Source organism: Eurosta solidaginis, chromosome 1 (genome assembly GCF_040869045.1).
Source record: "Eurosta solidaginis isolate ZX-2024a chromosome 1, ASM4086904v1, whole genome shotgun sequence".
In the NCBI taxonomy this organism is placed as follows: Eukaryota; Metazoa; Arthropoda; class Insecta; order Diptera; family Tephritidae; genus Eurosta; species Eurosta solidaginis.
Genome location: NC_090319.1, coordinates 2837599 through 2865411, shown reverse-complemented (window position 1 = coordinate 2865411; position 27813 = coordinate 2837599). Strand labels below are relative to the sequence as shown.

At 35.6% G+C, this 27813-nt stretch overlaps 2 protein-coding genes across 2 annotated transcripts in view; both read left to right on the top strand.

Moving 5' to 3' along the window:
* LOC137253636 (uncharacterized) overlaps window positions 1-27077 on the top strand; it is a 38949-nt gene extending 11872 nt beyond the window's left edge. The window contains exons 5-8 of the mRNA XM_067790989.1: window positions 23245-23447; window positions 23527-24029; window positions 26434-26803; window positions 26869-27077. Of these exons, the coding sequence (XP_067647090.1) occupies window positions 23245-23447; window positions 23527-24029; window positions 26434-26803; window positions 26869-27077 (1285 nt within the window). The remainder of the gene's footprint in view (window positions 1-23244; window positions 23448-23526; window positions 24030-26433; window positions 26804-26868) is intronic.
* LOC137246265 (uncharacterized) lies at window positions 15715-18859 on the top strand. Its single transcript, XM_067777374.1, has 3 exons — window positions 15715-16066; window positions 16146-16648; window positions 16708-18859. The coding sequence occupies exons 1-3, from the start codon at window positions 15871-15873 to the stop codon at window positions 16762-16764; spliced, it is 756 nt and encodes a 251-aa protein (XP_067633475.1). The 5' UTR covers window positions 15715-15870; the 3' UTR covers window positions 16765-18859.
* Window positions 27078-27813: the final 736 nt, after the last annotated feature.

The window sequence follows — 27813 nt, the reverse complement described above, 5'->3', positions numbered from 1 at the left end:
AATTAAAATGTCTTCGATATGATACTGCAATATAGTGCTGAAATTTTTCTAAACAATTTTATGTTAAATGTTAGCATTAAAATTTAAAGAAGCAATTTAGTTATTTCATCCCACTGTGCTGCATTTGTTCGGGAGTCACCGCTGGTTGCTGATCTAGAGTAGGGGATTTATACTCTTTGTTAGTGTTTTTATATTAAGTAGATTGAAACGAGTGAAAAGATATCAATGGAACTTTTTACCGCAAAATAGGCTTGGCAATACCAATCTCTAGAACAGAGCCGGCCACACAAATACTAAAACAATTGTATAAGTGTGTGTAAAAATTGAGTGACAACTCCCCACAGTGTGCTAAAAGAAAATGTGAACTGTGAAGTTCGAAATTAAAAAGGACTCTGGTTATTTGATTTCAAGCTAATCCTAACAATATTTACTTATATTCATATAAATAAGAACGCGGAGGTCGAGCTAGCCAGATAAAACTTTTTTATAAAAGAAGATATGGTGTTTCTTCAATGCAAAATTTACTTAAAAAAATAATTTTTTCATTAAGAAAGAACTATAAAACAAAGTAAATGTAAAGATAGAAATATATATTTTCAAAACATATAGTTATTCAATAAAAAAAAATTATAAAAATTAATAAAACTAAGTAGAACGTATAAAAAGTTACTTATATTAAATTGTCAATATTTATTAATAATTAATTAATTATTAATATTTAAATTGTCAATATTAATATGTATGTTCAAAGGAACTTAATAATACTAACTAAAACGTATTAAAAGTCACTTTAACCTTGCAGCATATTGTTTTTATTATGTGCCCAAAAAGTAGCATGGACTTTTCCTTTTGCATTCACTGTTGATTTTAGTGAGTGACAAGCGAAAGCAAACGATCGTGATCGCACATCGTTAGTGTCTGTGTGAAAATACGTACTCAAATTGCGCAATGTGCAACTTTTGGCCGGCTCTGCTCTAGAATACTAACCAATCGCTCTGCACACACTGACAGTGAAATCACTCGTTGCAAATATTACAAAAAAAATTAATAACTTTATAGAAGCAAGAGGTAAATAACTGTGAACATACATTTATTTGTTGAAATTATTTATTACTTTTCACTTATTGAGGAAACCTATAAAATCACTTTATGAAAATACCTAAATATTTGTTGATATTTGGCGATGGAGTCGTTGGTGAAAAAATGTTTAAGCTAAACAAATACGAGATCGCGCAACAATTAATTCGGGTTTGAAGTCCATCCGACTACACTGTGCAAAATTAAGGAATGAATGTGTTCTAGCAAAATTTGCGAGAATGGAAGATCTTTAGGAAGGCGTTGCTTATTACATTTATTTTTACAGTGACTGAAGCTACACTAGTCTGGTGTTAAGGTAGTATCACGAATCTTAAAAATTAAAATTAAAATTAGATGCAAGGCGCGATACAGCTCTGAAGAGATTTAGGTCCAGCTTATCTTTCAATTTCCTTCCTGCTGTTTTTTTATTTTTAATAAATTTTTTATTACAAATTGGTGGGACATGTAGTCCCATGTTTTTTTACGCCGACTCCGAATGGCATATGCATGGCAGATGAGTTTTCACTGAGAAGCTTTTCATGGCAGAAATATACTAGGAGTGTTTGCCAAATCACTTCCGAAGGGCGATCCCGACAAAAATGCCCCATTAGTTCGTTTCGGAAAACAATTCTGGGATAGGGCGTTTCTGAACTCGCAGCAAAAATAGGGAGATCATCGACGATATTGCCGTAACAAATTCTTCTGCAGTAATGCAAAAATATTTTAAAAGTACACCCCAAGACTAAATTGTTTCTTAAAGTGTTGCTTTGAAGATTTCATGGAATTAAGTTTTTACAAAATAAGAGCATTTTTGCAGCATTGCTAGAAAATTCAATTCCTCTTCCCATGAATTAGAAAAAAAAAAAAATTTTAAATTCTGTTTTTCATTTAAATTTATTTATTCAGCAAATTGTTTAGAACTAAGAACATTAGAAAACGCGGCGTAGTTACGAGATGCATATGTAAGTATGCATACAGATGAAATAATACAATTTAGACATCGACCTATCTTAATAGAAAGGTCATCACTCGAAAGTTTTGTTTAAAAGGATCAACTAGAGCATCCTGTTTTCAAATTCCTGCAATTTGATTACTTTTGGAATTTTTGGTTCTCAATTTTGATATGTAAGTTCGGGCTGATGATTTTATCAAGGTAAAGAGATACCCGAGGAGTGCCGGGATCTTCGGCTCTAGTATAAATTCAGGTTTTATGTTTAAAGATTACTGAAAAAACTGTTTTTTAATTTTAGTTTTCTGTATTCGTTAGGGAAACTTATGAACCTGCTGTATAATGATTTCTTATCAGATACCTACATTGGTTGCATGGTGCCCGGGAATCAGAAACCTGGACCCTAATAGCGCATTAGACAGCATTGTGTAAAGCTGGTGACAAACTTGACGTAGCCAAAAAGTCTTAGTCATAACCATATTGTGTACTTAATTAAACATATTTAATAATATTCATTATTGGTGCCTTTATCTTAAAAATAATTTTATAAATAAGTAGAAAATGAAAAAAAAAAATGCCCACATCATTTTCCAGCGCTTTGAAATAGCTTGCAAAACTATGAAGTGATGATGCCATTGCTCTGGTACAAAGTCACATGCAGGGCTACATATACATATATGTATGTATTTTTCAAAGAAATACAGTTTCCCACCCTTTATAATAGATATGTGTGTATGTTCATTATTACACATTACACATAGCTCCGCCCATAAGTAATTGCGCCATCTAGATGTGAACTTAATCCACGTTCCAGTTAAAATTGTTTCTGATAATTGTAATAAGGTAACGTTAAAAACGACACCATATTTCCGGGATATAAGCCATTCACAATTCACATTCACCATGTTTAATAGCAGAGAAAACTGCGTTTCTCCCAGTTTAAGGACCGGCTTTTCGGTGCGAGTTTAAACTCCAGTTAAAGTTGACTATTTGTTGCTGTTTTGTTCTGTAATTTAAAACTTTACTGTTCATATTAGCTTAATCGGCCGAAATGGCAGGATTAGAGTCCAGTCAAGTCCTGGTTTTTAAAGCAAATTTGAACTCCACCTAAGCTGCTACTTTGGCCGCTTAAACTAATATGAGCAGCAAAATGGGACGTTATCCCGCCTTGCTATAAAGTTTATTTAATAATTAATTAAAGTGAATATTTCGTAAATATTATTTCTTCTAATGACTATTTTCATGTTTCAAAAAAACCGGTTCCTTCAACTTACTTTTAGAAAAAATACACTGAGGGGGAAAACGTCCATCTAAAAACCAGAGCAAATTGCTTAGATTTAATTTTGTAAATATAAGACCCACTTACAGAAGGGCAAGTTATTTTTTTTTTTTTTTGATCATAATTCATTCTTAACTTTGTGAAAAATGTATGAGTTTAACCTCTCATGTGAAGCTAATTGTGAGTTAAAAGCATAACTTCGGCAACTGGGCCTTAACATGCCTTTCTTAAAATAAGAATTTTGCCCTCAAAATAAGTATTATTCCGGTCCGTTATTTTCCGATCTTGCAACATCACAACCTTTGTTTTAGGACTTTATTCTGTATTGCAAATGATAGCTCAGACGACCGATTCGCCTCCAATAGATTTCGTCGAGCAATGGTATTCTCTATTATTTTCGTTTGGCTTTTTCCTTTCTTACTTTATGTCAAACACGAAGGCAAAAGCAGTTGTCATATGATATGATGTCATAGTGCAAATACACTAGCGATTCGTCTCTGTGGCGAAACGAACTTTCATTTCGTAATGGAGAATGAAGCCTTTAAGCAAGTTATGCTATGGAAACGAATCGTTCGTTTAACTTGATTTTATAAAAATGCAACAATCAATCGTTTCATGTACATTTGGCGAACATGCGAAAAATGTATCTCAAAAATGCATGCAAATGTGACTGCATATAAACTAAAACATGCATTTCATTTAGAAAGATATTCCTTTGCTTTGACGAAGTACCTTAGTGTCTTTTGAATAACTTGAGGAACAAAAAAACCTAAAAAAATCAAGAAAAGTTTTTAAATTTTCTTGATCTTGATTTCAGTATTTATCATTATAAGAAGTTCGTTCACTACTTCAGTATTATCAGCCTCGAGCCGTTTTTAAGTTCGGAAATACATATTACACACAAAAAAGGGATTCAAGGGGTTGATAAGCGCAATACAAAGCTTTATAGCTTCAGAGCTTCCGCAACCCAATTGCCAACCTCACCAAAGCAAGGGGAATCCTGCTAGAAATATGAATGTATAATACACATATTAGTTCCTCATGGAACTAGGGTGGGGAGGGCGGTATGGTTGTTGTTGTTATTGTTGTTGTTGTAGCGATAAGGACACTCCTCGAAGGCCTTGGGGAGTGTTATCGATGTTGATGGTCTTTTTCCGGATGCAGATCCGTTACGTTCCGGTACCAAGCACCATAAAGGTATTAATTAGCCCGACGATATCGGAAAAGATTTGGTATGACTACATGAAACCTTCTAGGCCATAACGCCCTCCCACTCCCTAGATCCATCAGGAGTTCCGGGTCGCCAGAGCCTTGGTTGTCAATGATACAGGTTTCGCCACGCGTAGGTGAGGTTGACAATTGGATTGGAGAAGCTGTATATTGTCCCTTGAATCAATGGTCTAGAAGGTTTAATGTGGTCATAACCGTCGTTGTCGAGATGATCGGGCTAGCACCTTAATGGCGCTTATTACACGGAACGTACCGGATCTATACCCGATAGAGGGCCATTAAAAATGATAACACTCCCCAAAACTTTCGGGGAGTGTATTTATCGTTAATACAGCAACAACACATAACACAAACCAAGAGTGTGGATTTAATCCCCAAACTGGAAAAATAGAATTTAAGTTATAATGAAAAAAAAAATTTATTTGAATGTTGCTTCGGCCCGCGCTTGAACCCATGGCGTTCACATCTGCAATTACGGTAATACCACGAGCAACAGCGTACACTCAAAAATTAGTTTTGATGTCACTCCGAAAAGTGTTAACACTTTTTTTGTGTGCAAGGTTGAGAACGAAGAACTTATTTTTTCTTTTTATATATTTCCAAATAAATCCACACTAGATTTTTAAATCCCCCATGGAGCCCATACAAAATGGCAACGATCAGCAAGACAATGAAAATTTGCCAGCCTGGCTGAAGACAGTAACATTTGAAAAAGCTGGACGCTCTAGCGTTGGTGATAATTTTACGAACCTTTTAAAAATCTTTTCTATAAAAGTGGGCGTGGTCCTTAACCGATGTCGTTAATTTTTCTTCAAAGCATTCCTTATAGTAAAAGCAACATCGGCCGAATTTTAACGATTTATGATTAATAACATTTGTAAAATTGATTTTAGCACAAGTGGGCGGTGCCACGCCAATTGTAAACAAAATTTTTATCAAAAGCCTCAATATCAGTACACACGTCAAATTCCAACATTCTAGGTGTATTATTTACTAAATAATCAGGTTTTTTGTGTTTTCAAAAATGTTATTCATATATATAAAAAGTGGGCGTGTTTATCATCCGATTACGCCCATTTTCAATACAAATCTATTCTGGGTCCAGATAAGCTCATGTACCAAATTTAGTGAAGATATCTCAATATTTACTCAAGTTATCGTGTTAAGGGACATACGGACGGACGGACATGGCTCAATCAAATTTTTTGTCGACACTGATGATTTTGATATATGGAAGTCTATATCTATCTCGATTCTTTATACCTGTACAACCAACTGTTATCCAATCAAAGTTATTATACTCTGTGTGAAAAGCATTTCATTCACCGGCAGTCACCTTGGTCCAATTCTGTTCTTACTATTTATTAATGATATCTGTACCACTATAAAATATTCCAAAATCTTAATGTATGCTGATGATGTAAAACTTTTTAGGTCTTATGCGTTTATCAAAGAACGTCCCTTGCTTCAAGCGGATCTAAACGGCTTGGTTACTTGGTGCAACGTAAATTCAATGCCGCTGAACTTCAATAAATGCAAATTCATGTGCCTCTCTCGAAGATCTTTGCCAGCAACCCCTTACGTAATTAATAACTTTTGTCTTGTATCAGTAAATTATTTTGCTGACTTGAGAGTTACGATGGATGCTAAACTTAGTTTCAACCTTCATATTATGGCTATTGTCAATAAGGCTAGATGTGTTCTATCATTCGTGAAACGATGGTCTAAAGAATTTAGTGACCCTTATGTAATAAAGCCCTTTTTACCACATTAGTTAGACCGATCCTAGAATGTGGATCAATAGACTGAAATTAGCGATATCAAGTTCATGCAATACAGAAGCAATTTTTACTTTTTTCTTTAAGGAATTTTCATTGGGACTGTGGGTATAATCTTCCACCTTATACTAGCCGGTTAAAGCTTATCAATCTTCCAACTCTCGCAAGTCATAGAGAAATGATAGGCGTATTATTCATGGCTAAACTATTGAATGGACTGATTTCTAGCCCCTTTCTTTTGAACGAAGTAAACTTCAATGTCCCATCACGAGCGTCAGGACATTACAAACCTCTTCTTTTGAGGCAGTGCAGAACTAATTTCGAATTAAGTGAACCTTTTCGGTATTTGTGTCATGATTTTAACTCTCATTCGAACTCATTTCATATAACAGATTCACTTTTCACTATAAAGAAGGGAGGGTATTTATCCGTTGGATTTATTATTATCACTCCATAACGTGTAATACTGACAATTACGTCAAACTTTTTGACATTGCATTATTTTAGTGCTAAAACTACACCAAGATTAGTTTTGATATCAATCCTAATTCTTAATTCAAAGAAACCATTATACAAGGCGAGACCACGCAAATATTTTGTACACATGTGCGCGGTTAGAAATTTGAGCCTTAATTTTAAACCATTCAACGGTTAAGGCAATTAATGAAACTTGTTTATACTAAATGAACAACTGTGTTTTTTAGTTTTATTCGGTTTAAATTTTAAAAATATTTTAAAAAAAAGTCTAAAATCTTAAAATTGTTTTAAAACAAAATCAACAAAGTTTCAAAAATCTAAAAATATAAACTTGTATGCAATTCTGATTTTAAAACAAACCCAAGATTTTAAACATGGAGCTACAATTTTTTAAATCACAAATCTCATTTGTGAGAGATTCAAAAGTCATAGTCACGGTGCCACGCCTACTACTTTTCTATTCTGCGTCAAAAGGTCAACCCACCTACCAAGTTTCATCGCTTTATCCGTCTTTGGTAATGAATTATCGTACTTTTCAGTTTTTCGAAATTTTCGATATCGTTCCAGTAGTGATCTGAGATGAGTGCCCAGAACTTACATACCAAATTTCATTAAGATACCTCAAAATTTACTTAAGTTATCGTGTTTAAGGACAGACCGACGGACGGACGGACGAACGGACAAGGCTAAATGAATTTCATTTTTCGCCCAGATCATTTTAATTTATAGATGTTTATATCTCGATTAGTTTATGCCGTTACGGGGTACCGCTATACGAACAAAATTAATATACTCTGGGAGCTCTGCTCAGCTGAGTATAAAAAAAGATACATATTTAGAATTAAACTTTGAACCGTGTAGATAAAGATCCAAATGACGATAATGTGAACATAGCCTATGTTTCAAGCCTTGTTTATGCTATTATACATTGCGCAGCCAAAACTCTATTTCAATACTTTGCTCCCGTATTCCTGGGACCAAGTTTTGAGTTTCATTCAACTTTTTCAGGAAATCAATTTTTATCGAAATTTTTGTATGCTTAGCTATGTTTTTCTCACTGGAATCGGAAAGCTCAGAAAAATAAAATAAGGAAATTTAAAAAAAGTGATGTACATACACTGGAAAAATTCGTTTTTTGGGATATAATTTACGATTCACCATAGAACTACACATCTAAAACATTAAAAAAGAGCACACACAAGGAAAAGTGTTTTTTTTTCATTACGAATCTACTGACATGTGTTTCGACGTATTGAATCCGAATCTGGGGTCCGTTTAACTCAAACAAAAAGTTGTTTGTATATTTAACTAGAGGTGGATTGTTTCCCTTCGTATGTTTCTAATTACCGATAAGAATTACTTTCTATACTGGAGCGTCTTCATGCATTCTTATGACATGACCTAGCGGTCGGCATCTCGGAGACCCACATAAATCGTTGGTAGAACTTTGATCTCGATTCACGACACGGTCCACGATTCTGACCCATACATCAGCGCAACTATGATGAGAGATTTATAGGGGGTTATTCACCGTTTGATTTATAAGGTAAAATTTCAAAGGAAGCAGAGTTTCTGAAGAAATTTCTGTTTACAAAATTATAAATGAATTTGAACAACACCGAATGTGCGATATTTCAGTAACGAACATACTAATAATCCTAATCCGATGGAAGGACCAAGTCAAGAGCCAAGTGGGACCCCTTGACGTTGCCAATTAGCCGCGCTAACGAAACGAGGAAGAAACTATCAGCTTTATTAAATGGTATAATTTTTTTCGACTAAATTTTATCGATTAAATCGATTTTTTGGAGAATCGTTTTTTCGATTCGAATCGAATCCAGCTCTATATTAAACCAGCCCCACCTGGCGGCTAGTATTTTTGTGTGCGAGTCCGGTTTCGGTTTAGTTCACCACAAAGTTTCAATTGAATTGCGAAAAAGTATTGAAAAATCGAGATATTGGTATCGGTTTTTAGCAATTCACTGGATCCAGCAGGTCGAAATAATTGTAGTTATATGGGTCTGGTCATGTGTACAGGGGTATGTACCATGCAGTCTGGAATTACTTCAACTCTGTATTTTTGCCAACCTTGTACAACGTGATGACTTCTTGCATAAATGATGGTGTTGTGGAAATGTTTAAATTTGTCATATGGATGCCGAATTCATTATATTGTTTATAAAAAGTTTACAATCCGAGAATAAAAATCCTGAAAATACATATACACAGTTTTCAACGCAAATCCTAGGTAAACCATCAGAAATTTTTCAGTTTCTTTGGAAATTTCATTGAGACAAGATACATTTTTTTGTCCGTTCTTTGAGTAACAAAGTAACGACATTCGTAATGTAAGCTCAAACTGCTGAAATTGGAAGTTTTGAAAGTCTGGAATGCTTTATGAAGCGTGGGGATTTCAGTATAGACAACAGTAAAAACTTGCAGGGAGCCAAGAAACTATGATTTTAAATCGCACTCATGTGTTGTTTCATTTTGATGATAGCTCTCTGTTTGGAAACAAATTTTGCCTCTTATCCCGACATGACAAATCAATTTGATTTTGCTCGCTGTAATTCGGCAATTAGGACAAATTGTCTAGCAATATAGACTTAAAAAATCTAAAGACTTATCCCAAAATCTACTGCGTGTTCTATTCTAACACCGAGGCTTCTTATTTGACAAATTTTAAATTGTCGGTTAAAATGTTTGGCATTTTATTAAATTTTTTCGATAGATAGCGATCTATTTACGAATGCCCATCTTTTTTATTGGAACGATTGCATTAAATAAAAATGTAATACTATGTAGTTAATTGCTTAATATATATGCATTGTAACGAATATTAGCAACACTAAGGGGTACTGTCATCTCTAAGCCGATGCTAAGCAGTAACGTGAATGCACATCATTATGTCTACACATATGTACGTACACGCAGCGGAGAAGCAAAGCACAAACACATGCAGATATCTTATCTGAGATATGCAATTATAATTGTGGAAGTGTCGCTCGCAAACACACGCGCATATGAGAGCTATACACGTACATCTGTAGTTATAATTATACCAGATAACCAACTAGTAGATTCTAGAACAGAAGCGCCTAGACGATGCAACGAAGAAATCAAAGAGTATAAAAAGCAGCAACAGAAGAGGCACTGCAATCAGTTCCGATTAAGCACGCTATCTGTCGAGCAATAGAAGTGTTTTTTTGAAAGTACTTAAATAAAGGCCATTTTGCATTATTAAATATTGTAGTTATTTATTCAACAGTTTAGTGATTTGAACTTAGCAGAAGGTTGCAAATAAGAGTATTTGCAGTAAATTCGTTACAATTCGTTACAGTATATTATTTTTTCTTTAAAGGCGGGCGGCTGCCGTGGTGTAGTGGTAGCGTGCTCGCCTACCACACCGAAGGCTCTAAGTTCAGACATAGAGAAGAAACCACGAAAGTTCATAAGAACACCGATGCCGTTAGGAATGGGCATAAAACATTAGGTCAAGTCCCGCCAATTTGTAGGTAAAATTGACGACGTAAATTGAAAGACAATCTCATGGGAGGTATATCGCGTCTTTTATTAACTTATTTTTTGTTCGTGTTGTAATTTTACTAGCCCATATCTTGTTTACCTACATACATTGTTGTACATTTTAACAATATTTATTTTAAGTGCAGGGCTGTTCAAACATTTTTATATTGAAGTGCAAATCACCATACATACACAAAATTATATGTATGTACACTGTAACTTTTCAAATAGAAAAAAAAGAAAAAAATTAAAATTATTTATTTAAGAAGTTTTGAATAACAATTTTTTTCAGTGGTAAAATATTTTTGAAAAATTTTTTGCTGTCAATTTGTTATTGTAAATTTTAATATCATTACGAAATGCCTTGGCTACATATGGAAGTGTTTTTTCTTTGCACTTTCATATTCAAATTCAGGCTCTTTCATATGAATCGAAATTATATGTGAGGGCATATGAGAGTGGTATGAATTTTTTTATATTCAACGTGTGAATTTGTTTCTACGCCTATTCTTCAAGGCAAAACAAAAACAAAAGTTGTACAAGTGAGTAGCTCTGTTCAAGTGTATGACGCTTATTATCTTTACCGCTTCTCAGGAGTAGGGAACCCCGTTTATTGTTCATATGTGGAAAATTATTACGATATGGTCGAAAAGGGTATCAACGGATGTGCATGACTGCCAGTTGTAAGCATCCAATTGCGAAATTTAACTCTTTCTGCCCTTTAAAAAGTTATTTAAAACAAGTAAGGAAGGTTAAGTTCGGGTGTAACCGAACATTACATACTCAGTTGAGAGCTGTGGAGACAAAGTAAGGGAAAATCACCATGTTGTAAAAAGAACCTAGGGTAACCCTGGAATGTGTTTGTATGACATGTGTATCAAATGAAAGGCATTAAAGAGTATTTTAAGAGGAAGTAGGCCATAGTTCTATAGGTGGACACCATTTAGGGATATCGCCATAAAGGTGGATAAGGGTTGACTCTAGAATTTGTTTGTACGATATGGGTATCAAATGAAAGGGGTTAATGAACATTTTAAAAGGGAGTGGGCCTTAGTTCTACAGGTGGACGCCTTTTCGAGATATCGCCATAAAGGTGGACCAGGGGTGACTCTAGAATGCGTTTGTACAATATGGGTATCAAACGAAAGGTGTTAATGAGTATTTCAAAAGGGCGTGGGGTTTATTTCTACAGGTGGACGCCTTTTCGAGAGAGCGCCATAAAGGTGGACCAGGGGTGACTCTAGAATTTATTTTGTACGATATGAGTATCAAATGAAAGGTGTTATTGAGTATTTTAAGAGGGCGTGGGCCTTAGTTCTATATGTGGACGCCTTTTCGAGATATCGCCATAAAGGTGGACCAGGGGTGACTCTAGAATTTGTTTGTATTATATGGGTATCAAATGAAAGGTGCTAATGAGTATTTTAAAAGGGAGTGGGCCTTAGTTCTATAGGTGGACGCCTTTTCGGAATATCGTTATAAAAGTGGACCAGGGTTGACTCTAGAATGCGTTTGTACAATATGGGTATCAAATGAAAGGTTAATGAGTATTTTAAAAGGGCGTGGGCCTTAGTTCTATAGGTGGACGCCTTTTCGATATATCGCCATAAAGGTGGACCAGGGGTGACTCTAGAATGCGTTTGTACAATATGGGTATCAAACGAAAGGTGTTAATAAGTGTTTTAAAAGGGAGTGGGCCTTAGATCTATGGGTGGACGCCTTTTCGGGATATCGCCATAAACGTGGACCAGGGGTGACTCTAGAATTTGTTTGTATTATATGGGTATCAAATGAAAGGTGCTAATGAGTATTTTAAAAGGGAGTGGGCCTTAGTTCTATAGGTGGACGCCTTTTCGGAATATCGTTATAAAAGTGGACCAGGGTTGACTCTAGAATGCGTTTGTACAATATGGGTATCAAATGAAAGGTTAATGAGTATTTTAAAAGGGCGTGGGCCTTAGTTCTATAGGTGGACGCCTTTTCGAGATATCGCCATAAAGGTGGACCAGGGGTGACTCTAGAATTTGTTTGTACGATATGGGTATCAAATGAAAGGTGCTAGTGATTATTTTAAAAGGGAGTGGGCCTTAGTTCTATAGGTGGACGCCTTTTCGAGATATCGCCATAAAGGTGGACCAGGGGTGACTCTAGAATTTGTTTGTATTATATGGGTATCAAATGAAAGGTGCTAATGAGTATTTTAAAAGGGAGTGGGCCTTAGTTCTATAGGTGGACGCCTTTTCGGAATATAGTTATAAAAGTGGACCAGGGTTGACTCTAGAATGCGTTTGTACAATATGGGTATCAAACGAAAGGTGTTAATAAGTGTTTTAAAAGGGAGTGGGCCTTAGATCTATGGGTGGACGCCTTTTCGGGATATCGCCATAAACGTGGACCAGGGGTGACTCTAGAATGCGTTTGTACAATATGGGTATCAAATGAAAGGTTAATGAGTATTTTAAAAGGGCGTGGGCCTTAGTTCTATAGGTGGACGCCTTTTCGAGATATCGCCATAAAGGTGGATCAGGGGTGACTCTAGAATTTATTGTACGATATGGGTATCAAATGAAAGGTGTTAATGAGTATCTTAAAAAGGAGTGGGCCTTAGTTCTATATGTGGACGCCTTTTCGAGATATCGCCATAAACGTGGACCAGGGGTGACTCTAGAATGTGTTTGTACGATATGGGTATCAAATTAAAGGTATTAATGAGGGTTTTAAAAGGGAGTGGCCCATAGTTGTATATGTGAAGGCGTTTTCGAGATATCGACCAAAATGTGGACCAGAGTCATCCAGAACATCATCTGTCGGGTACCGCTAATTTATTTATATATGTAATACCACGAACAGTATTCCTTCCAAGATTCCAAGGGCTTTTGATTTCGCACTGCAAAACTTTTTCATTTTCTTCTACTTAATATGGCGTGACACCCCGTTTTACAAAGTTTTTTCTAAAGTTATATTTTGCGTCTATAAACCAATCCAATTAACATGTTTCATCCCTTTCTTCGTATTTGGTATATAATTATGGCATTTTTTTCATTTTTCGTAATTTTCGATATCGAAAAAGTGGGCGTGGTCATAGTCGGACTTCGGCCATTTTTTACACCAATACAAAGTGAGTTCAGATAAGTACGTGAACTGAGGTTAGTAAATATATATCGATTTTTTCTCAAGTTATCGTGTTAACGGCCGAGCGGAAGGACAGACGGTCGACTGTGTACAAAAACTGGGCATGGCTTCAACCGATTTCGCCCTTTTTCACAGAAAACAGTTATCGTCATAGGAGCTTTGACCTTACCAAATTTCACAAGGATTGGTAAATTTTTGTTCGACTTATGGCATTAAAAGTATCCTAGACAAATTAAATGTAAAAGGGCGGAGCCACGCCCATTTTGAAATTTTCTTTTATTTTTGTATTTTGTTGCAACATATCATTACTGGAGTTGAATGTTGACATAATTTACTTATATACTGTAAATATATTAACTTTTCTTTTAAAATTTGAATTTAAAGAAAAATTTTTTTAAAAAGTGGGCGTGGTCGTTCTCCGATTTTGCTAATTTTTATTAAGCAGACATATAGTAATAAGAGTAACGTTCCTGCCAAATTTCATCATGATATCTTCAACGAATGTCAAATTACAGCTTGCAAAACTTCTAAATTACCTTCTTTTAAAACTGGGCGGTGCCACCCCCATTGTCCAAAATTTTACTAGTTTTCTATTTTGCGTCATAAGTTCAACTCACCTACCAAGTTTCATCGCTTAATCCGTATTTGGTAATGAATTATCGCACTTTTTCGAATTTTCGAAATTTTCGATATCGAAAAAGTGGGCGTGGTTATTGTCCGATATCGTTCATTTTAAATAGCGATCTGAGATGAGTGCCCAGGAACCTACATACCAAATTTCATCAATATACCTCAAAATTTACTCAAGTTATCGTGTTAACGGACAGACGGACAGACGGACGGACGGACGGACGGACATGGCTCAATCGAATTTTTTTTCGATACTGATGATTTTGATATATGGAAGTCTATATCTATCTCGATTCCTTTATACCTGTACAACCAACCGTTATCCAATCAAAGTTAATATACTCTGTGAGCTCTGCTCAACTGAGTATAAAAACAGGCGCTTTCAATGCCAGCTGATCACTGATTTTCCATCGCCCATTTCACCAAGTTATTAAAACAAAACGCAAAAAAGAAGAGTTATATAATAAGTGCAAATGCTCACTTTCAATTCCTTTTTCAGAAAATTAATAAAGAACAATGAATTCAAATAAAAGCCTCAGGGTCGAACACGTTTTCAAATTGTCCGCAAGTTATTAAAAACACTATGGACACATTCAGTCTTTGTGAGTTCAACCTATTAAAAAAACAAGTTATCCAAAATATCCCGATCGGCTAAAAGAATAAGCGAAATCGGTGACGCAAAATCCTTAAGTAGGTTGCAGTGGCTTAAATACACCTTTGAATTGATTTTCACCTCATAATTAAGTTCACGATGAGAAGGGTTTGAAAAATCACTTGGCCTTCTATTCAAACCTCTGTTGCTTATTTGTGGAACTAAGAAATAGCGTCTGAAATTTTAATTTCGATTTTCACACTTGATCATTACCAAAACTCAAAAAAGCAAAAGCTTTCCCAAGACTGTCGAACAAATGTTCGGGGGTGCTACTACCCTAACGTAGTGGACAGTCGAACTAGTCGGAAAACTGAAGCTCTACCCAGGAGGCAAACATACAAGATACTTGCAAATATAATGGTTTAGAAAGCTAGGCCTTCAGACACAATTGACAAAGCATTTGTATTTGGGTTGTCGTGTAGCATTCGCTTTATTGGAGTATTCTGTCCAGGGCTTTTCGTACTGCATCGATAGAGTCTTGATTAATTGTTTATGAGTTTTCGCATGCAGTGCTGTAAGAATGTGGTTTATCGTTTATGTAGTTTCTACTGGTTGGTCTATATAGATAGAAGAAGGTAACAAAATGGTTTGAAAAGGGATGTAAAAAGCTGAATCTCCACTTGATGAACTTTGGATGTGAACGTCCACGCAAGTCTTGATTGGCATTATTTGAATCGGAATGGAAATAGTAGAGGCGCATAACCATATCGATAAAGTTCTTTATTTAGCATGAGGCTATCTATAAGCTGATACAGTCGCAATACCTGCGTATTTACAGTGGCCGAAAAAGGTTGTATCGTCGGTTCCATGGAACTCTAGCGCTTTTAATTATTTGGGTCGAAGACTTTTCATAAATTTTTGTATGACTTTGCATCTTGAATATCGGTGCAAAACCAATAATTTTGTTAATGCTACATAAGTCGGTTGATCTTTTGCCTGCTGGGTCATTTAATTAATAATTGGAATGTACTGCACGCACACACATATTCAGTCGTTTGAACTGAACAGAGCCCCACAGATTTTGCACACATGACTTTTGGATTTAAGCGGAAATTCTACATAATTCGACATCAATCTATTAAAAGCTGTGGCAGTGCTAAGTTAGAATATATTTTTGCATTGTAATTTTTTGTAAATTGAAATGTCTAAAATCAAAAACCCAAATGAAGACTTGCTGATACCCAAATGGATAACTGTAGACTATTTTGAAAAGGTACTCACAAACGATGGTGAGATATTTGAAAAAATCTCGAATTTTACGCCAGTTGCAGCAACATCCGCCGGAGAAAATTTCACTTCAATTATATTGCGGATACACTTAGGCTTAGAATTGAAGGGTAAGCGATCGTATAAAATTGTGTGAGTGAAATTAGTATGCCTATACCGTTAACTTATTTTTGTGCATAACAAACTTAGATGGGTCAAAGAGGCATAAGACGTACATAATGAAAACAATGTTAGATGATGAACACGGCGGCTCTAAAGTTAATGAAATGGATTTGTTCCCCAAAGAATTGCTAATGTATGAAAAGTATTTGCCAGCCTTTGAAGAGTTATATAGATCAGCTGGGAAACCCAAAAAATTAGCACCACGCTGTTTATTTGCTGAAACGAGAGATAATGGCATCAACTTTGTATTTGAGGATTTGTCCTGTAAGGGCTTCGTAAATGCTGAACGGATTAAGGGCTTGAATATGGATGAGATGAGAAGGAGTCTGCAAATGCTGGCAGAGTTTCATGCTGCAACCGTTGTATATTTCGAGAAGAATGGCCCCTATCCCGACATTTACAAATTTAGCTTTGTCAAAGAATCGGGCTATGAAGGTCAGCAGAAATTGTTTAATATGAGAGCGGAGGAATATAAAGAAGCGATGAAAACATGGGGACTGAAAGATATTGATAAATACTTGGGCAAGTTTGTAAGTCGCTTTTTTACTCATTTACACATCGACACCTAAGAGGATTTAATGATATTTAGAGAGAATATTCGAAAACGCCATATCCCAGATTTTACTTCAAACATGTTTTATGCTAGAATTTGATTAAGAATTCGGTTGGTGTAAATGTTATGCTGGAATAATGTACACGGTTTAGTTGTAATAAGCGCAATCAACAAACCGGGATTTGAAAGCTGGACCGAAAACATGGCCGAAATCGGACCGAAACAGAATCCAAGCCCGGAACTAAACAGAATGTTTACATGTCAAACTTCACGAGCATTGGGTACTCATGCCTATCACAGTAGTTATTATAATAAATTTATGCCCAGATATGGTGTTTTTAAAACATATTCTCATTTAGGTAATTTTTCAACCGGACGTTGAGAAAGGCTGTTTTCAGCCAAATTTTTTTTTTTCTTTTTTTAGATTAGATTGTAATGTATTTATTACGTCCTTATTCTCTATTGCGAAACGAAAGTTCGTTACGTCTCTCAGGTGAATCGTTCGCCTATTTTTATTTTGTAAAACTCTCACAGCAACTGACGAAAGCAGCTGATGCTTACGTGGGGAACACGTAAAGTGTTATTCTGTATAGTGAAAAGCATCGTGGATAAATCAAGTGTGATATCTTATCCGTCAACTGCCTGACAGAATGTTCAAGATGGCTACTTTTTAGCATTTCGGCTGCAATTTGATAAGAGGTTCTATATGGCGACGACACGATCGGCTGTCTTCAGCGGGTGATAGAAAGAGATACAGGATAAGATCAGGATAGTCACCTTAAAAATCAGATGATCCATTCTATTTATGATTTTAACGCCTATGTAGAAGACATCACACTTGTCTTATCCACAATGGCGAAAAGCATGATAAAAACACCTATAAGGTATAACCGTTTCTGACCATTATTCACGTTTTTCCCCAATAAAATAAATCTAAAATTTCTCAGATGCACACATACATTTTTTTTTTTTTCTCAAACAAAAACAAATTTGAATATGGTAATTTGCATATTTTTTCATTTCCTTTTCTCAGAGATTGATTTTTAAATACTGATTTTTAAATATTATACTGCGCAAAAAATTAGAACGGTTATGCTTCGTAAGTGTTTTTATCATGGCGAAAACAGGCAAAACAAAGAAGAGATAAGTCCTTATAAAACGAGAATTAATTGTCTATCGCTTTTAAACAAAAATTTTCAAATAAAAATATTACAAATTCATTTAAAAATAATAGCTGCGATCTGACCGACTCTAACACATGACAGCCACATCTAGCCACAGCAGATGTTTCTATAAGCCCTAGAGCTTTTCAAACGGCCTTTTTTTAAGATCAGTATCAGTCCGCGCTGCTTAAGGCCACGAACATTATACTAATGCTTCTTTGCTTATTCACGCATTCTGCATTATCATTTTCATCTTGAAATCTGACGAAGGCGGCTATTTTTATAAACAGATTTAATTCAAAACTTTAATTTGTTGAGAAAACGCAAACAAAGTTTTTTTTCCACACTGTTTCAAATAAAATTCAAAGACCACTGGGCTGCACAGTGGTCGGTTCCATAGGCCAAAAATAAAAATATCTAAGTGAAAAGTATCCGCCACTAACTATGTTTTGCGACAGTTTTCTGATAGCATCACCCTGATAAATTATTATCGTATATTATATGTGCTCACATGTAACATACGACATTATTTTATCCAGTCGACGATATGCAAATGTATACTTTTGTCTGTGTTTGTTGTGTTGTTATTGTTATTTATGTAAGATCTTTAAATAACTTTAATTTCTTTATTTAATCCTATTAAACATTGTATTTGCGTTAGACACATCTTACCACTTTTCCACCCACATCTGCTTACCTTTTTATATGCATGCGGTGAAAGTGGGTGGTTGTGGGTCGGTATGAAGGTATCACCCGCACCAATTTTATGAACAAATAATTCTCACATATTTGTAAAAACGTGACCAAAGTTTCACGTTGATATCTCTACTGGAAGTATTTTTGCCTACCACCTCCATATAAGACCGACCAGTGTGGGCTGGTCACATTAGTCCCTGGGAGTATTCTATGTATGTGAACATAATCGCCTGTTGATATCTTAAAATCTCGATAAATTAAAAATTTGGGTTACATCAGTTTACAATAAAACGGGCGATATCTATAAAATAAAAGTATTAATGAGTATTTTAAAAGGGCGTGGGGTTTATTTCTACAGGTGGACGCCTTTTCGAGAGAGCGCCATAAAGGTGGACCAGGGGTGACTCTAGAATTTATTTTGTACGATATGAGTATCAAATGAAAGGTGTTATTGAGTATTTTAAGAGGGCGTGGGCCTTAGTTCTATATGTGGACGCCTTTTCGAGATATCGCCATAAAGGTGGACCAGGGGTGACTCTAGAATTTGTTTGTATTATATGGGTATCAAATGAAAGGTGCTAATGAGTATTTTAAAAGGGAGTGGGCCTTAGTTCTATAGGTGGACGCCTTTTCGGAATATCGTTATAAAAGTGGACCAGGGTTGACTCTAGAATGCGTTTGTACAATATGGGTATCAAATGAAAGGTTAATGAGTATTTTAAAAGGGCGTGGGCCTTAGTTCTATAGGTGGACGCCTTTTCGATATATCGCCATAAAGGTGGACCAGGGGTGACTCTAGAATGCGTTTGTACAATATGGGTATCAAACGAAAGGTGTTAATAAGTGTTTTAAAAGGGAGTGGGCCTTAGATCTATGGGTGGACGCCTTTTCGGGATATCGCCATAAACGTGGACCAGGGGTGACTCTAGAATTTGTTTGTATTATATGGGTATCAAATGAAAGGTGCTAATGAGTATTTTAAAAGGGAGTGGGCCTTAGTTCTATAGGTGGACGCCTTTTCGGAATATCGTTATAAAAGTGGACCAGGGTTGACTCTAGAATGCGTTTGTACAATATGGGTATCAAATGAAAGGTTAATGAGTATTTTAAAAGGGCGTGGGCCTTAGTTCTATAGGTGGACGCCTTTTCGAGATATCGCCATAAAGGTGGACCAGGGGTGACTCTAGAATTTGTTTGTACGATATGGGTATCAAATGAAAGGTGCTAGTGATTATTTTAAAAGGGAGTGGGCCTTAGTTCTATAGGTGGACGCCTTTTCGAGATATCGCCATAAAGGTGGACCAGGGGTGACTCTAGAATTTGTTTGTATTATATGGGTATCAAATGAAAGGTGCTAATGAGTATTTTAAAAGGGAGTGGGCCTTAGTTCTATAGGTGGACGCCTTTTCGGAATATAGTTATAAAAGTGGACCAGGGTTGACTCTAGAATGCGTTTGTACAATATGGGTATCAAACGAAAGGTGTTAATAAGTGTTTTAAAAGGGAGTGGGCCTTAGATCTATGGGTGGACGCCTTTTCGGGATATCGCCATAAACGTGGACCAGGGGTGACTCTAGAATGCGTTTGTACAATATGGGTATCAAATGAAAGGTTAATGAGTATTTTAAAAGGGCGTGGGCCTTAGTTCTATAGGTGGACGCCTTTTCGAGATATCGCCATAAAGGTGGATCAGGGGTGACTCTAGAATTTATTGTACGATATGGGTATCAAATGAAAGGTGTTAATGAGTATCTTAAAAAGGAGTGGGCCTTAGTTCTATATGTGGACGCCTTTTCGAGATATCGCCATAAACGTGGACCAGGGGTGACTCTAGAATGTGTTTGTACGATATGGGTATCAAATTAAAGGTATTAATGAGGGTTTTAAAAGGGAGTGGCCCATAGTTGTATATGTGAAGGCGTTTTCGAGATATCGACCAAAATGTGGACCAGAGTCATCCAGAACATCATCTGTCGGGTACCGCTAATTTATTTATATATGTAATACCACGAACAGTATTCCTTCCAAGATTCCAAGGGCTTTTGATTTCGCACTGCAAAACTTTTTCATTTTCTTCTACTTAATATGGCGTGACACCCCGTTTTACAAAGTTTTTTCTAAAGTTATATTTTGCGTCTATAAACCAATCCAATTAACATGTTTCATCCCTTTCTTCGTATTTGGTATATAATTATGGCATTTTTTTCATTTTTCGTAATTTTCGATATCGAAAAAGTGGGCGTGGTCATAGTCGGACTTCGGCCATTTTTTACACCAATACAAAGTGAGTTCAGATAAGTACGTGAACTGAGGTTAGTAAATATATATCGATTTTTTCTCAAGTTATCGTGTTAACGGCCGAGCGGAAGGACAGACGGTCGACTGTGTACAAAAACTGGGCATGGCTTCAACCGATTTCGCCCTTTTTCACAGAAAACAGTTATCGTCATAGGAGCTTTGACCTTACCAAATTTCACAAGGATTGGTAAATTTTTGTTCGACTTATGGCATTAAAAGTATCCTAGACAAATTAAATGTAAAAGGGCGGAGCCACGCCCATTTTGAAATTTTCTTTTATTTTTGTATTTTGTTGCAACATATCATTACTGGAGTTGAATGTTGACATAATTTACTTATATACTGTAAATATATTAACTTTTCTTTTAAAATTTGAATTTAAAGAAAAATTTTTTTAAAAAGTGGGCGTGGTCGTTCTCCGATTTTGCTAATTTTTATTAAGCAGACATATAGTAATAAGAGTAACGTTCCTGCCAAATTTCATCATGATATCTTCAACGAATGTCAAATTACAGCTTGCAAAACTTCTAAATTACCTTCTTTTAAAACTGGGCGGTGCCACCCCCATTGTCCAAAATTTTACTAGTTTTCTATTTTGCGTCATAAGTTCAACTCACCTACCAAGTTTCATCGCTTAATCCGTATTTGGTAATGAATTATCGCACTTTTTCGAATTTTCGAAATTTTCGATATCGAAAAAGTGGGCGTGGTTATTGTCCGATATCGTTCATTTTAAATAGCGATCTGAGATGAGTGCCCAGGAACCTACATACCAAATTTCATCAATATACCTCAAAATTTACTCAAGTTATCGTGTTAACGGACAGACGGACAGACGGACGGACGGACGGACGGACATGGCTCAATCGAATTTTTTTTCGATACTGATGATTTTGATATATGGAAGTCTATATCTATCTCGATTCCTTTATACCTGTACAACCAACCGTTATCCAATCAAAGTTAATATACTCTGTGAGCTCTGCTCAACTGAGTATAAAAACAGGCGCTTTCAATGCCAGCTGATCACTGATTTTCCATCGCCCATTTCACCAAGTTATTAAAACAAAACGCAAAAAAGAAGAGTTATATAATAAGTGCAAATGCTCACTTTCAATTCCTTTTTCAGAAAATTAATAAAGAACAATGAATTCAAATAAAAGCCTCAGGGTCGAACACGTTTTCAAATTGTCCGCAAGTTATTAAAAACACTATGGACACATTCAGTCTTTGTGAGTTCAACCTATTAAAAAAACAAGTTATCCAAAATATCCCGATCGGCTAAAAGAATAAGCGAAATCGGTGACGCAAAATCCTTAAGTAGGTTGCAGTGGCTTAAATACACCTTTGAATTGATTTTCACCTCATAATTAAGTTCACGATGAGAAGGGTTTGAAAAATCACTTGGCCTTCTATTCAAACCTCTGTTGCTTATTTGTGGAACTAAGAAATAGCGTCTGAAATTTTAATTTCGATTTTCACACTTGATCATTACCAAAACTCAAAAAAGCAAAAGCTTTCCCAAGACTGTCGAACAAATGTTCGGGGGTGCTACTACCCTAACGTAGTGGACAGTCGAACTAGTCGGAAAACTGAAGCTCTACCCAGGAGGCAAACATACAAGATACTTGCAAATATAATGGTTTAGAAAGCTAGGCCTTCAGACACAATTGACAAAGCATTTGTATTTGGGTTGTCGTGTAGCATTCGCTTTATTGGAGTATTCTGTCCAGGGCTTTTCGTACTGCATCGATAGAGTCTTGATTAATTGTTTATGAGTTTTCGCATGCAGTGCTGTAAGAATGTGGTTTATCGTTTATGTAGTTTCTACTGGTTGGTCTATATAGATAGAAGAAGGTAACAAAATGGTTTGAAAAGGGATGTAAAAAGCTGAATCTCCACTTGATGAACTTTGGATGTGAACGTCCACGCAAGTCTTGATTGGCATTATTTGAATCGGAATGGAAATAGTAGAGGCGCATAACCATATCGATAAAGTTCTTTATTTAGCATGAGGCTATCTATAAGCTGATACAGTCGCAATACCTGCGTATTTACAGTGGCCGAAAAAGGTTGTATCGTCGGTTCCATGGAACTCTAGCGCTTTTAATTATTTGGGTCGAAGACTTTTCATAAATTTTTGTATGACTTTGCATCTTGAATATCGGTGCAAAACCAATAATTTTGTTAATGCTACATAAGTCGGTTGATCTTTTGCCTGCTGGGTCATTTAATTAATAATTGGAATGTACTGCACGCACACACATATTCAGTCGTTTGAACTGAACAGAGCCCCACAGATTTTGCACACATGACTTTTGGATTTAAGCGGAAATTCTACATAATTCGACATCAATCTATTAAAAGCTGTGGCAGTGCTAAGTTAGAATATATTTTTGCATTGTAATTTTTTGTAAATTGAAATGTCTAAAATCAAAAACCCAAATGAAGACTTGCTGATACCCAAATGGATAACTGTAGACTATTTTGAAAAGGTACTCACAAACGATGGTGAGATATTTGAAAAAATCTCGAATTTTACGCCAGTTGCAGCAACATCCGCCGGAGAAAATTTCACTTCAATTATATTGCGGATACACTTAGGCTTAGAATTGAAGGGTAAGCGATCGTATAAAATTGTGTGAGTGAAATTAGTATGCCTATACCGTTAACTTATTTTTGTGCATAACAAACTTAGATGGGTCAAAGAGGCATAAGACGTACATAATGAAAACAATGTTAGATGATGAACACGGCGGCTCTAAAGTTAATGAAATGGATTTGTTCCCCAAAGAATTGCTAATGTATGAAAAGTATTTGCCAGCCTTTGAAGAGTTATATAGATCAGCTGGGAAACCCAAAAAATTAGCACCACGCTGTTTATTTGCTGAAACGAGAGATAATGGCATCAACTTTGTATTTGAGGATTTGTCCTGTAAGGGCTTCGTAAATGCTGAACGGATTAAGGGCTTGAATATGGATGAGATGAGAAGGAGTCTGCAAATGCTGGCAGAGTTTCATGCTGCAACCGTTGTATATTTCGAGAAGAATGGCCCCTATCCCGACATTTACAAATTTAGCTTTGTCAAAGAATCGGGCTATGAAGGTCAGCAGAAATTGTTTAATATGAGAGCGGAGGAATATAAAGAAGCGATGAAAACATGGGGACTGAAAGATATTGATAAATACTTGGGCAAGTTTGTAAGTCGCTTTTTTACTCATTTACACATCGACACCTAAGAGGATTTAATGATATTTAGAGAGAATATTCGAAAACGCCATATCCCAGATTTTACTTCAAACATGTTTTATGCTAGAATTTGATTAAGAATTCGGTTGGTGTAAATGTTATGCTGGAATAATGTACACGGTTTAGTTGTAATAAGCGCAATCAACAAACCGGGATTTGAAAGCTGGACCGAAAACATGGCCGAAATCGGACCGAAACAGAATCCAAGCCCGGAACTAAACAGAATGTTTACATGTCAAACTTCACGAGCATTGGGTACTCATGCCTATCACAGTAGTTATTATAATAAATTTATGCCCAGATATGGTGTTTTTAAAACATATTCTCATTTAGGTAATTTTTCAACCGGACGTTGAGAAAGGCTGTTTTCAGCCAAATTTTTTTTTTTCTTTTTTTAGATTAGATTGTAATGTATTTATTACGTCCTTATTCTCTATTGCGAAACGAAAGTTCGTTACGTCTCTCAGGTGAATCGTTCGCCTATTTTTATTTTGTAAAACTCTCACAGCAACTGACGAAAGCAGCTGATGCTTACGTGGGGAACACGTAAAGTGTTATTCTGTATAGTGAAAAGCATCGTGGATAAATCAAGTGTGATATCTTATCCGTCAACTGCCTGACAGAATGTTCAAGATGGCTACTTTTTAGCATTTCGGCTCCGATTTTATAGGAGGTTCTATATGGCGACGACACGATCGGCTGTCTTCAGCGGGTGATAGAAAGAGATACAGGATAAGATCAGGATAGGCACCTTAAAAATCAGATGACCGATTCTATTTATGATTTTAACGCCTATGTAGAAGATATCACACTTGTCTTATCCACAATGGCGAAAAGCATGATAAAAACACCTATAAGGTATAACCGTTTCTGACCATTATTCACGTTTTTCCCCAATAAAATAAATCTAAAATTTCTCAGATGCACACATACATTTTTTTTTTTTTCTCAAACAAAAACAAATTTGAATATGGTAATTTGCATATTTTTTCATTTCCTTTTCTCAGAGATTGATTTTTAAATACTGATTTTTAAATATTATACTGCGCAAAAAATTAGAACGGTTATGCTTCGTAAGTGTTTTTATCATGGCGAAAACAGGCAAAACAAAGAAGAGATAAGTCCTTATAAAACGAGAATTAATTGTCTATCGCTTTTAAACAAAAATTTTCAAATAAAAATATTACAAATTCATTTAAAAATAATAGCTGCGATCTGACCGACTCTAACACATGACAGCCACATCTAGCCACAGCAGATGTTTCTATAAGCCCTAGAGCTTTTCAAACGGCCTTTTTTTAAGATCAGTATCAGTCCGCGCTGCTTAAGGCCACGAACATTATACTAATGCTTCTTTGCTTATTCACGCATTCTGCATTATCATTTTCATCTTGAAATCTGACGAAGGCGGCTATTTTTATAAACAGATTTAATTCAAAACTTTAATTTGTTGAGAAAACGCAAACAAAGTTTTTTTTCCACACTGTTTCAAATAAAATTCAAAGACCACTGGGCTGCACAGTGGTCGGTTCCATAGGCCAAAAATAAAAATATCTAAGTGAAAAGTATCCGCCACTAACTATGTTTTGCGACAGTTTTCTGATAGCATCACCCTGATAAATTATTATCGTATATTATATGTGCTCACATGTAACATACGACATTATTTTATCCAGTCGACGATATGCAAATGTATACTTTTGTCTGTGTTTGTTGTGTTGTTATTGTTATTTATGTAAGATCTTTAAATAACTTTAATTTCTTTATTTAATCCTATTAAACATTGTATTTGCGTTAGACACATCTTACCACTTTTCCACCCACATCTGCTTACCTTTTTATATGCATGCGGTGAAAGTGGGTGGTTGTGGGTCGGTATGAAGGTATCACCCGCACCAATTTTATGAACAAATAATTCTCACATATTTGTAAAAACGTGACCAAAGTTTCACGTTGATATCTCTACTGGAAGTATTTTTGCCTACCACCTCCATATAAGACCGACCAGTGTGGGCTGGTCACATTAGTCCCTGGGAGTATTCTATGTATGTGAACATAATCGCCTGTTGATATCTTAAAATCTCGATAAATTAAAAATTTGGGTTACATCAGTTTACAATAAAACGGGCGATATCTATAAAATAAAAGTTTGCCTGGATATTTTTTCAGCATAGCCCAATTGAGGTCATGCATAAACCTAGTAAATGTTTTTTTCAAAGATATCACTTGAAATTATAATATATATTTTAAGCAATTTCAAATGGAAATGTCAAAACTGCCAGTAAGTGTTGCTAGAGTTTTTGAATTTATAGAATAATGCCTTTAAACAAAGAAGAACATAAAATTTGCTTACAGCCGACTTTTGAACAATATTGGAAAAGTGCTATGCGCATGTTGGATACGTCACAAAATTCCTTCAATGTTCTAAATCATGCGGACTTTTGGAGCAGTAATGTTATGTATACGTACCTGACAAATGGAAAAGTTGATGATATAATTTTGCTTGATTTCCAAATCTGCAAATGGGGTAGTCCAGCAGAAGACCTGCTATTCTTTATTACACTGTCAGCTGCAAATGATATTCGCATTAAGAAATTTGAAAAATTTGTTGCCATCTATCATGACCACCTCACTGATTGTCTTCGATTGTTGGAATATAAGAAGCCCTTGCCGAAACTTAGAGACTTACAAATGGCTATGTATAGTGAGAACAACAGTTTCTATGGTAAAATGTTTAATGAAATAATTCCTTAACAAAACGATTGACTGTTTTTATTTTCTTGTTTTTAGCTTTTTTTGCGATTTTCAATCATTTGCCGGTTATATTATTTCCTAGCGATAAAGACAGCAATATTCATATGCTTTCAAGGGCCAGCGAAGAGGGCAAACGCTTAAGACTTCGAATCTTTCAAAATACTGCTTTTAAAGAGGCTATGCAAGACATTCTTCCATTTTTTTATACCCGTGGCATATTTAACTTTTCCGATTATGATACTTAGTTTTTGATCGTAGATATGCTATTGTTGTTGTTGTTGTTGTTGTAGCGATATTGGTTTTAGAGTAGTCGAGCGGCGAGGAGACGAAAATAAATTACTTTTTCCGTCTTTACTCGATTCTAACAAAAGTTATTAACAGTACGGCAATACTTAAGGAATAGCGCTGAAGATGTATACGATATTTGCACTATAGATTGTTTTTGACATTTTATAAAAATTTAGATAGATATTATAGATAGCACTATTGAGTTTTATAAACCACGCTAAGTTTAGGATTATTATTTATTTCGCTAAATTGTTTGTATGTAATTACACAGTGCAACAAAAAAATTTACAAACTTTCTGGAAGGTTCACATATGCCACATATGAAACCTTATCATGGAAGCCAAATCTGCATCCGCAACATTTTTTAAACTATCAAAACTGCTTACGATTTGAAGCTACCTGTACAATCGATGGCATATGGATTTTTGCTTACCAAGTTCGTTTTTAATTCAGGTATCGAAACGAAACAAAATGTTTTAATTTTTATTTATTGGTGAAATATCAATATTTCCGGCTGCCGGTTCGAATGCAGCTTAGCAAATTTTTGAAGAACACCCCAGTTTTTTTTTATTTTTCAAATGTCACAGAATCGGTTAAAGAACGTTTTTTCTCAGCAAATTTGAGTAAATTTTGAACTGAGATAGGTGTTTACGAAAAAAAAAATCCGGGTTATTCATATTCATATGCATGTTT

What these genes read in the sequence shown, in the direction of transcription:
- LOC137246265 (XM_067777374.1), top strand. Translation starts at nt 15,871, where the DNA reads ATGTCTAAAATCAAAAACCCAAATGAAGACTTGCTGATACCCAAATGG. An exon ending in CTTAGGCTTAGAATTGAAGG is followed by an intron (nt 16,067 to 16,145) that starts GTAAGCGATCGT and finishes TAACAAACTTAG; the next exon opens with ATGGGTCAAAGAGGCATAAG. An exon ending in ATAAATACTTGGGCAAGTTT is followed by an intron (nt 16,649 to 16,707) that starts GTAAGTCGCTTT and finishes AATGATATTTAG; the next exon opens with AGAGAATATTCGAAAACGCC.